At 43.8% G+C, this 12,415-nt stretch overlaps 1 protein-coding gene across 3 annotated transcripts in view; it reads left to right on the forward strand.

Annotated features, from left to right (window-relative positions):
- The window catches only part of LOC143346289 (uncharacterized), a 73,994-nt gene that overhangs the window by 45,942 nt on the left and 15,637 nt on the right, over nt 1–12,415 (forward strand). For all 3 annotated transcript variants that reach the window (XM_076774252.1, XM_076774255.1, XM_076774254.1), the window contains exon 6: nt 10,883–11,091. In XM_076774252.1, the coding sequence (XP_076630367.1) occupies nt 10,930–11,091 (162 nt within the window). In that variant the 5' untranslated portion in view covers nt 10,883–10,929. The remainder of the gene's footprint in view (nt 1–10,882; nt 11,092–12,415) is intronic.

Raw genomic sequence — 12,415 nt, forward strand, 5'->3', positions numbered from 1 at the left:
ATTGTTACTTTTGGTCTCCGTATAATCGTTTCGCGGGTTCAACGGAATCGCAATTGCAGTTTCTCGCCTCTGCAGCAACGCCAAACCACCTGGTCGATGGTTAACGACGTTGCTTTCTAATTGCGACACTTTCGAACAAAGGACGTTTTCAGATTAAAGGTGTAGCGGTCGGAGAATTGCATAACAACTTCGAGTGCCAATTCGGTTGAACGTGTTCATTTGCGTTGCTAAATATGGAACGAAACATTAAGTTCGTTGAAATTGACCGAGTTTCTTGCCGTATAAATCGGATTTATAATACAATAACCGATGCTACAAGATTTACCGATTACGACTGGCTGGCCATGACTGACCGAATCTACTCGCGCGGCTACGACTGAATTCACTGTGACTGTACGACCAATTAACGAAGTCTGAAAGTCTATTAAGTTGTCTAAAAATGACATCGAATGTCCAGTTGATCGAATGTATAATCGACTAGAACTGATTATAAAAGTACATGGCTATGTAATTTGACATTAAAAATTAAATAGCTGTGTCAAATTGATTCTAAACGATTGTAAGACTAGCTGATCGAATGTATTTGAGTGACTACGACTAATTGATTATAATTGGGTGTGAAAGTAAATGATTGTATAACTAAATACACAGAACTAATATCAGACAGGGTTAGAAATGATTATTTAACAGAACCAGTTGACTGAAGGTACTTGAATAAATATCATTCGTTGATTGCAATTCAAGTAATATTTCATGATATTCGATTTGAAATATTTGAATAATGGTATTCGAATGGTGGTATTTGACTAGTGATATTAGAATGGTAATATTTGACTAATGATATTCGATTTGCGATATTTGAATAGTAACGTTCCAACTATGCATTTACAGTATTCAAGTGCCCATAAAACGTTCAAGCAGTTTCATTGCTCCGAAGCAGAATCAATTTCTCACTCGAGGAACTCTAACCTTGTTTCTCGTTTGAAATGCGCGGAGTGTTCCTTTATTCGTGCTGCGGATCGTTTTGTCGAACGCTCCTGGTGGTACCTAACGAAAGTCAAACGCGTCGGGTGGAATGGAGCACGATGGCTCGGAGCTTCGAATTCCAACGCGGCGAATCCTCTTACGCGTTTGCCGCGGCTACTTATCTGCTTTCGGAATCGTGTATCGCAATGGTTCTTCGGCGCAGCGTTTTCCTTGGAACGAGCCAGCTGCAGAACGATCGCGGCACGCTCGTTTACGCCGCTCGGTTCGCTGAAAGTCTAAAAGCCAACGAATGCTACTCGCGTACTCCGAAACGGTTGTCGCCCTGCTTCCCTTTGCAAACCCGAATTCCGACGACCAGAATGTCGAATCGCAACGCTAAGAACAGATTTGATTGCAAACTTATCCTCGAATTACATTTCGAAATTTTCTTCTCGCTTCGAGGTTTATTTTTCTATTTCGAATCGCATTTTAGAATGTTATTCTCGCTTCGAATTTTAAGTCGGAGTATCGAAGACCTGAAAACAAACAGAAAAGATTCGTTTCGCGACTGTAATTTTGGAGTAGCCCCATTCCCTAAATTCTGGACCCTTATCTTTGTACGCCCTCCACGCGATGAATACAAATTAAACCACTCACGAGCCTCTTTGTTCCCACGACGCGGCGGCCGCGTTTGACAGCTCGGAAAGGGAACCGCTCGTTAATTGGCCACGATGAAAGATAATTCTCGTTTTTTCTACCGGGTGCGTCGATCTGCTTTTCCATTCCCGTCGCGTGTGCCCTTTAACGAAAAAACTCCACTGGCGCGCGCGTATTGGCAATTAATCGGGAACAATCCAGTCGGCTCGCGGCGAAAATTTCGTTCGTTTGTGTTTTTAATTTTCATCGGGAAAACGAATTCCAATGGAGAGCGATTGATTGGCTATAAGCTTTGCCCAATTGCGTGATATCGTGGTTTCTAAACGTCTGAAAAGTTTAATTCGCGATATAAATATTTTCTTTTTAACTTCAGGGCTTTGGACGATCTCTGTTTTTGTCTCTGGTGCGATTCATTCATTTTTTAAAGTTGTATTAAATTAAAGTAAATGTGTACATTGAAAAATAATTTTTAGGGGTTGTAATAATTGTTTCGACCTCCCCTCTTGATCTTTCTCTTTCTCCCTCTGTCGAGAATTCCTATTGCACATGGCTGATGAATTTGAAGCTATCGCGTTGTTCGAATCGGCGTGCCTGGAGCCCAGCATCGTGTCCTGCGAGGAAACAAACCCCTCTTTCTCTGCGTTTCCTGTTCCCTCTGCTCTGCTCCGAATTCCCAGACGCTGTGCCGTTAGGCTCCAGCAGCCATAATGCCCACAATTGACTGGCAGACTAATATCAATTGCCAGCGACGAAACGCGATGATTCGCGCGGCAGTCTCCAGCTGAATTTTATCCTCTGGGCCCACGATACAGCGTCTAAATAATTCAGAAAATAACGAAACGTCGGATACCATTTTTCAACGAATGAATCACGAGATTAAAAGGAATCGTTTTGACGAGTCACTCGGTGAACACGACTTTGCCTCCAGAAAGTGTGTTACAGAACTCCGGGAGAATAGTAGTGCCCTCAATAAATTATTTAACACTTATTTCAGGCTTGGGAAGTTCGATATAAAAGAGTTTTGCTAAAGGGAATTTCCTGGTTGTGCTAAATGGACTCCAGAGTGATCTCATATTGAGGTTCCAAAAATTGGATAATTTTGGTATTTTCAGTATTCGATAAATATAATGCAAATACTACGAGCGAATAGAAATATTTATAAAATATAATGCTTTGTCAAATGCATTTGAAACATCAAGCAATATTCTTGACTCTTTTATATTGGAGTTCCAATTCAAGGACGAAACAAAAATTCTAGGGACAGTCACTGATAAGGAATAATATTTTCAATAAAATTATTTATATTAAAATACCTGTAGGATTACTCTTATCGAATAGCGACCCATTAGACCGACCCAATTTTTATTTATTCAGTACGTTTCTTCGTCCACGAGATCGTTAGATCGTTTGAATAAATTTGTTTCGAGCGTTTTGAAATTGAAATTGCCCGATCGCGTGTATCGTTTCGATTGAAGTTTGCGTCCATCTGGCCGGAGGCGGTGCTGCGCGCGAATCGAGTCCGTTTCCTTGGATTCTGGGGGCCAGCGTCACCTTTGTGGAATGCCGTGGCAAGGTCTGCCTTTCTGACTTTGTGCCTCGCGACGCAGAAAAGAGTGTGACGCGGCGAAGTCGAGCGTAAGGGAACCCTCCGAGCCCCGACATCAAAGAGAGACTGCTCCGTAAATCATGTCCCGGTCAAAGTACGGAAGCGTGAAGTTTTACAAACGAGAGATAGCTGTTTATCTGTCGTCGCGTGCATCCGACAATTGACGCGTGTTTATGCCTGTGGCCTCCTCCGGCGCGCTCACAATGTTGCAATTTGTTTTCTGGGAACCAGAAAGATTAAACTAGGAATCGAACTTTTCCTAGCGCGGCTATATTCCCTCGCTATCTGATCGGATTCCCCCCACCCCCGGATAATTAAACTTTGTGTCACCGGTACAGATATTGGTTTATCTTGTTTGCACGGCCAATAGATAGAAAGGGTTTACCCTTGGAAAACATCGGATCTCTTTGTTTGTGATTGGACAGTTGATTTCGTCTTTGTTAGCGTGTTTATAGACTGTTTGTACTAGGAATTGTTGGGTTAACTAATGATTCTATCGGAGCTGGATGGAATTGTTGATTTTCGCGTCTCGAGGATCGTCGAAATTTATTTTTTCATTTGTGCAAAATTATCAATATCAATTTTCATACTCTCACAAGGACAATCGTCTTTGATTGCGAACTTTTATCGTACCACCTAGAATCCTTTTATGGCCGCTATTGCATCGTTCAAAAACTGAATTTGTGCACATATACAGTAAACATAAACCGTTTAAAAATAGACCCAGTGGCGGCGGTACGCAATATCGTTGGAGTCACGGACCGGATAGCTTCGTAGCCATTTTGAAGGAATTCGTTCTCGTTCATGCATAATAAATAAAGTTGCGAATCGAGAATGATGATGAACGTTTTGTATGCAAATTCGAATGCCTTCTCGTCTTGGTTCGTTCTCGGGGGCGTCGGGTTCCTAAATTTTATCGGTAAACTTGTGGCGTACCCAGTTTCAGGCAGCAACGCACCAGAAACTATTTCGGTATCGCGTGGAGTCGTTCGTTCGCGAAAACGCAGACATTTTGTTTAGAAGACTCTATCGCGTACGGTACGTAGAAATTTGCTTCCCTTCATGCATAATAGATAAAGTGCAACGATGACGGGGCGCGTTTTGTTTGCAAATTCGATACGTCACGGCGTCACCGCGTTCTTCGTCGTGCACTTGGCTCCGTGGCAATGAACGAGACCGTCTTTCGTCCGGGCGCAAGTAGCGCGCCAAGAATTTGAAATGATTTTGGCTCGAGAGGGTCGACGACCCGCGCGCCGAGGATAGTCCGCGGCGGAGATCGATTCACGAACCTGTTTACGGGGCCATGTTTGTCGGGGAGACCTCGTTATACGGCTCCGTAAAAACGTTCCTAAGGATTCTTTCATCCCGTTGAACCTAGCCACTTTTCTACTTTCTCTTATTCATCGACGTTTTACCCGTTCGCGCGACAACGCGACTGTCGGATGCGCGGCTTTCATCGAATTCGAGAATTTGAATTTCAATCGTCGCCATCTGTTTTGCTGAAAAAGAGAAACCAGAATCCTTCGTGTTACGGATTCCGAGGGAAAGTCGAGGATTTCTAGAAATCAGCGAACGCCCAACGAGATTCAATCTCGTGTCTCTCGATCCTCAGACACTCCCTTTCCGGAATTTATTAAAATTTCATATTCCGACCGAGACATTCGATCCGTGACGAAAGTACACAAGATTTAACCGAACCGCTTCCCTGAATCCCTTTAAAAGGCATTTTGTTCGAAACATTAATATTTATAAACAGCAGCCCTTCGATCGCCCTTTGGTAGGAAAGAAAAAGAGTTTCGATGAAGCTAAAAGTATTCGAGCTATATTCCTTCGATATATGAATGAACGTTCGATCATTTAAGTAGAAAAAACGTGGATGAGCAGCTGCAGCTGTATCTTCGACCTGACAGCGATAATTTATCCGCGAAAGGATCGATCGTAATGGATCCATCCCGGATAGCCGTAACAGCCCCGTTTAATAAGTTTCGATAAAATTTTTCCTCCATTTATTTCCGCCCTTCGAGGCTTCCAAGAGGCTCTCGAGGGAAAATTGTCGCGACACGTCGGCCAGGACGATGACAAGCTGCGCATTCCTTTTCGCGAGAATGATAATCTGTCCGTCTGAGACGGCTCGGTTCGGATCGGTGCCGCGGCCTTGCCGCTACCTGTCAATTGCACGCGAATTAATGACGCGTGCACAGGCGTCCGTTCGACCAACCGCTTATCCGCTCGCGTGCGCCTCTTAAGATCACGTTCACGATCGAACGCCGTTCACGGATGTTGCGCCAGGCATCTAGCTACCGATCGTCCACCGGAAATGTTATGGAAAAACATACATACACCTTCTCGAAATAACAACAGATGCGATCATCCGCTCAGATTATGGAAAGAGACCTCGTTTCGATTACCAGGCTTTATCGGTACAAGATTCCTGAAATTTTAAACAGATTTTTAAAACTTTAAAAAATGTTTTTTTATGACACGTGATCGATTACTTCAATTTAACAACTGCATACGATTGTACGCGTAAAATTGAGCAAAAACTGAAGAATAAACTTTTTCCTTACACCTCTTCGTTTTCGAGATTATCATCGAGATTATCACCTACAAAAGTGCACGGTGCGCGATCGGTTGCTTTTGAAGTTGATTTATTCGAAATCAAAGCCTCGTATTAAGAAACTTCGTTCCACTATTTCGATCCACTTTTTTACGTAGAATCGTCTCCGACTCGCGAAAGTCACTTTGACCTCCGTGACCTCGAGTACCACACAGCGGTCCGTGAACTTCGAAGTCATTTTTCTCGAATTCAAAGCCCCCTATCAAAAAACTTTGTTCCACATTTTCTATTCCCCTTTTAACGAGGAATAGGCTCCGTCTGAAAGAAAATCGCCCCCGACCTCTGCGATCTCGATTAACACGCGGCCCAGCTTCGCAATCAGGAGTCGGTCCGCGAGCATTCGTGAGACCCAGTTTCCTTCGAGGCTAATTTAATTCCCGGAACAGAGCATCGTAGTCCACGCTCTCAATTTACTCTCTGACCGAGCAGTTCGAAGTTAATGAAGACATTCGAGCCACGGTGGTCCGCGGAACCATCGTAGACGAGTTTCCATCGCCGCGGACGGAACGCAGGGGATGTAACGGATCATCCAGATTGAAAACGGTACTTTATTCTTGGTCAGCGCGATGGCTGCTCTCGTGCATGCTAATGAGTCCCCCAACGTTGCTACGGTTCTCTGTTCTTGACGAGCCGCGGACAGCCTTGTCCTTTCGTCCTGCGGGATTAGACGATGTTGATAACCTGTTTGAGGAATTCGCGGAGGATTCCGTTCGACGAGAACTCGTACGGGCTTCCACGGAACCACTGACGTAACGAGCGTGTCATAGAAGCCGACCTTGAAGTCTCTTTTCTCGTTTGAAGTCGTTTCTGGCACGCTGGGTCCATTAGAGTAGCGGCCAGCGCAGGTAACTGCCTTGCTCGCAGAACCGATCGACGCTTGGAATGACTTGGAAAGCGATATGACTGCCTTGGGGGTCAGTGAAACTGGTATTAAGATAGAGCAAGGTTACTCAAATTTGACCACCAAACGAGAAGTTACTTTTTCAACAGCCTTTCTAGAAAAAGTTTTCAAGTACCCATTATTTGATGATATGAAATCTTGACAGTCCCAATTTTCTCGCAGTAAACGAGGTAGTTACAAGAAATTTCTGACGCCAAAATATCGACTGTTTGGCTCGCGTTGAGGATGGGAAATGATTTTGTTTCTTCTTGGAAAGCTCCAGAGTTGGACACCCGTATCTCCTCGTCGCCGTGCAACCGCGTTGACGAGGGCGGAAATGAGGCGATGAATCAGCCCCGTTGGATCCGTTTGTCGCGTTCCAAGAGCCGGGCGGGTAAAAAAGTAGACAAAGACGCGGAAAAAGGAGGAAAATTTAATCAATGTTTACGTTGCTCGTGGCTCTACGCTGAGCGACGTTGTCGTTTGTCTTGGCCGGCGTGTAACCGGGACACGCGGAACCGCGAAATTTTCATTTAACGGACGAATAAATCCATTTGTTCGTTCGGCAGAACTTTCCGCCGCTAATATCCCGTTGGGCTGGCCATTCGTTATGTCCCGCGCGTCGACGTTCATTTTCGTCGCCGTTGATTCCGCGCGGAAAGTTTTCTTCGCTCAACTCGGAAAGAACTGGACACGATCCGACCGCGAGAAGTATCGCTCTCTAATGTCGAGGGTCGAACGATACGTCGACGGATAAAAGCGAGACCGGAAGCGACGGCAATTATTCAGTCGAGCGGTCGGCTCGGGTCAATTGTCCCGATTGCGTCGACAGGAAAGCATTCACAGACGCATTAACTCTTCGGCCGGTATGAAATCGTACATCGCGGCGTTGTAGCTGTTCCAACTGTAAATGCTCGGAGAGGAATTATACGAGATGTTCCATGCGTGGAAATATTCCTTGGAACAAACTGAATCGAAAACGTGGAATACAATTTTTCTCTACGAGGCTTTGTTTCGGAGAAAAGCGATCGCGAATATTGGTAACAGTGTTTGGAGCGTTCGGTGCCCCAAACATTTTTCAAACTTGATTCTCTTCGTAACTAGCGCTCGTACGAAAAAATTTTACTACGCATTTCTGATTCAATTTTCCACGTAGAATCGTCTACAAGAAGTTTGTTCCGCATTTATTTCTACCCATAACAAATACCGTAATAAATTAAATTCTGGATTCGATGGAACGCGTTACAAATGAGACGTCCTTCGCCATTAGTTCGCGGGATTAGCCCCTCCCGTTTTCCGATGGTCCCGGATCGCGAAAGAAGTTTTCCCCGCTCGGGAAAGTTTTCAGCGCGAAGTTCCCCGCGGGAAAATACAACTCGCGCAAAAATTCTGGGTCGACGCGTGAGGATTTCGTGAATTTCAAGCGTCTTCCTTTTTAAAAGTGGCGAAAGAAATTCCGGAACGTGACCATCGTTGCTACGGAGGAGATTTTCAAAAACTAACTGGCCGTGTTCCCTCGCCTGGAAGCGGTCGTATTTTTCCCGCTGGAACGGCAAACTATTTTTCAGAGAAACTTCGCGTTCTACGGACGAGGACGAAAGCGTTCCGCGATACCGATAAAATTCTCGGTATTAACGAAGTTTGTAGATTTATTCGGATTCTATCGATACTTTCTGATTCCTTATACCTCTATTGACATTTTCGTACTTGTTTAGAATTTATTTTAATACGACATAGTCCGGTGTTCTTTCGGAAGTAAATGGATTATCCCTGAGACGCTCGTAAAATGTCGAAGATTAAACACATTTCGAAACTTTCGGCTGGATAATTGATGCTTCCCTCTTCGATCAAACTTCGTCGGGAAGAACAACGTTTAACAACAAAACGTTATTACGTGTTGCAATAATTTATGGCCGTATTCTTCGTGAAAGTTCGTCGGGCTTCGCGAGCTGCTCTTCCCCCGAGAGCACACGATAAAAAGAACGAGGTGTTTAATTATCTTTTTATCTCGCCCTTGAGGTGCATCGCGAGATTGCGTTTCAACTGTGCTCTCTGAGATTTACTATCCACTCGTTCCGGTGGATACAACTTGTTTCCGAATTAAAACGCTAAACTGGGCCAGCGTGCATCGCGAAGAAACGCAGAAACAGATTTCGTTTAATTCCATCAACGCATCGAAAAGTTTTAACGAGATATCTCTCTCGCTGTCATTTTTTTTATAAAATTGCAAGATCGTTGTTCTCGAAGGACAAAATTGAATTTCGGTGTCGGATCAGCCGTTTCGCTCGACTAAATTCGCGAACGTTGTCGCATTAGCCTTACGAAACCGGAACTTTAGGTCAGATAAATTCGCGAGCACATGCGATCGAGGAGATTCGGTGGCGAACGTTCAGGAAATTTTGCTCTACCGCGTGTACCTGTAATTTCGAGAGGTTATCCCGTTACAAACTACTTTCGCCGTTATAACGCGTCTCGTAATTCGCTAATTAAACCGAATTGCTGCTAGCCTGCTTGGGAATTTCGGCAGAAGGACACCCTATACAGAATGGGTCGGGCACTTAGGCGAATCTACGTGCTAAAGTGAGTCGAAAATGTAGAATACGATTTTTTCGTATCGTGTCTCGTTTCCGAGATAATCGAATTTAAAAACTAGCGGAGCACGCGTCTGACCAATATGTGCTATTTCTACTTGCATCGATATTCAAGTCGTTCCCCACTCGAACCATTTATATTGTCAACATTAATTCTGCATACAGTTTCACATAATGTCCGGTTGTACCACCCATCCATGCCAAATTTCAGATTTCTCGATTACATTTGTAATTGTATCTGATTTAGTTGGCATGTCCGACCATTATTCCCTGTTTCTACTTGCGGTGATATCCAGTCGCACTCCATTGCTAGCGTTCCTCATAAATTTTCAGAATGGAATCTCTTACGAACGAAGCATCGTACAAATAAATTTTGTTCTACATTTTCGCTTTACTTTTGCACCCAGATTCGCCTAATGTTCGGTTAAATTGGACAATTTATCGAGCACACGTGTAATCGCATCCGATTTGGCTGGCCCGTCTGTCCATTATTCACTGTTTCTACTTGCGTTTATGTCCAAGTCGCACTCCATTGCAAGAGTCTCCCATTAATTTTCGAAATCCATTTCCTCGTAAAGCGTAATACAAATAAATTTCATTCTACATTTTCTAGTCATTTTTGCATATAGTTTCACTTGCAACTCGGTTATAGCACCCATCCATGCCAAATGATACATGTCGAGTACGCTTATAATTTGGCTGGCCTGTCTGGCCATTGCTCGCCGTTTCTACTTACAAGATCCCGTTGTACGTGTGCGCCATAAATTTTTCATATCGATTTTGTCCGAAAACGAATCGCTATACGAAAAAATTTTATTCTACACTTTCGATTTAGTTTTGAACGCGGAATCGCTTCGTAGCCGGTTCTACCATCCATCCCGGCTAAATTGGACAATTTATCGAGCACATTGCATCCGATTTGGCTGCCGCGTCTGACCATTACTCACTGTTCCTACTCCTGGTGATGTCCGAGTGAGTGCTCTGTTGCAGGCATTTCCCGTGAATATTCAAAACCGATTTTCTCGAAAATAAAGCATTATACGAACAAATTTTATTCTACGTTTCCGATTTATTTCGAATTGTAGATTCGCCTAATGTTCGGTCGTACCGTCGATTCTGGCCAAATTGGACAATTTGTCCCGTAAAATCGAATACAATGCTGGCCGGTTCGACTATTAATCGCTATTTCCATTTACGCTGAGCGTGTGCTCCATAAATTTTCAAAACCATTTTTCTCGAAAACAAAGCATCGTAGAAAAAAATTCCATCTCACATTTTCGATTCATTTTTAAACACACACTCGCCTAATGCCCTATACAAAAGTTATTTTTTTCAAACACTAAACACCGTAGAAACAATTCTATCTCACATTTTCGACTCGTTCTTGCACGTAGAATCAATCAGTGTCCGGTTGGGCTGCTCGTCGGGGTGCACCCTGTACATTTGGAGTAACGTGTTTCCCCCGGGGACTAATGGTTTCTCGTAGCACACGTGCAGCACGAACTTCTCCGTTCACCGGCGGCTTTGAGAATCGGACGATTACTATTTCACCTCTTTCCTTTCAGGGCGATGATGTAACGGGACTTTCGCTGTCGCTTCAGTGTAAGCAACGATGTCCACGCAATGCAGCCGCTTCGTGCAGAACGCCTGGAAGAAGGAACTCTGTTCGAACTGCTTCAAGCCGAGAGAGGAGCACACGTTGCCGGAAGAGACGCTCAGGCTGAACATCGGCAGGGCTTTGACGCACGTCAAGACTGATAATCTTAAGATACAGGTACGTCGGGACGTTTGCACAGCGTCTTCGTTGCGGGGATTCTGCGAGAGGCTCTTTCTTTATACACATAACTTTTTACATGCATTAGGATGATGGCGAGTTTGCGTTAAGGGGTCCAAGCTAGTTCGAAACTTTGAAAGTTGGACGATGTTTTGGAATATTTTTTCTAATACTATCAGACGTGCCCATTTCAAATTTTGTACGCGAATTTGGGAACTAATGAGAATTTTTTGAATTATAAATAGTCGATTTTGTGGAAGCAATACATAGAGATATGCGACGTGGACAAATTGCAGCATGAGAAAACTTAATTTGTACCTTGGATTTTGAATCGGTTAAAAGCGAAATATTACAATTGTTTCGTAAAAAGAAAAGTTTGCAAGTTATTTGTAACGGTGCTCACCGTCCGCCGTAAAAACAATTTAACCAGTACGTACAAGCCCATAGAATCTAATGAAACCGTGTCGCGCGGTTCATTCGGGCGACAGAGAAATAAGAAAGAAATTGCCAGATGCAACTTGGGAAAGGGAAAGTAACGGGGCAAAAGTTTCGAGAAATTGCAGAATGGTGGAGCGCGGTCGCAATTTTACCGTGGCACGTAAAAAGTCTATTGGACATCGGTGTAACATGCATTACAGTTCGCGCAGTTGCACATAAATTCTCTTCTTACCGCGAGCCAGGGGCATCCCCGACGAGCGGAAGCATGCACCGGGTCTCTAAGCGCCAGTCCCTTTTACTCGGACGACCCAGTTTTACAAACTTGATACGGCGATCAATAATGCTGCGCGATTCGCGGCACAGAAGTTCCTAACAATTTTACTCGGGCCTACCAATGTTGATGAAACACCCGGAACCGGGTGTCGATGTTGATTTGAACAGAAATTATCGATCTCGAAGGATATTCCGATGATGGGATCGATATCAAAGAATGTACCGCCAGAATGTTGAAAATGTCGAGTCACCGAAGACGTACTTTCAACGTGTTGATGATGTCGATGTTGAATGATGTTTTGATGATATCGAGTCACCATAGACATATCTTCAACGTGTTGATGGTGTTGAAGTTATAGGGTATGTCAACAATATGTTGATATTGATCAAAATACCGACAGTATGTTGATGGTATCGATCATAATGACCAGTCGTGAGGATTTCGATGGTATCAATGTTAAAGATAATATGTTAATAATACCCCACGTCAAAGGACCTGTTAACATGTTGATGGTGTTCGTATCAGAGAACTTATCGTCAACATATTGATGGTATCGATCTAAACAGACCCATTCGAAAGGATATTGATGATATAAATATCACAGAACTTACC

The sequence above is a fragment of the Colletes latitarsis genome, chromosome 10, assembly GCF_051014445.1.
Source record: "Colletes latitarsis isolate SP2378_abdomen chromosome 10, iyColLati1, whole genome shotgun sequence".
Taxonomy (NCBI): Eukaryota; Metazoa; Arthropoda; class Insecta; order Hymenoptera; family Colletidae; genus Colletes; species Colletes latitarsis.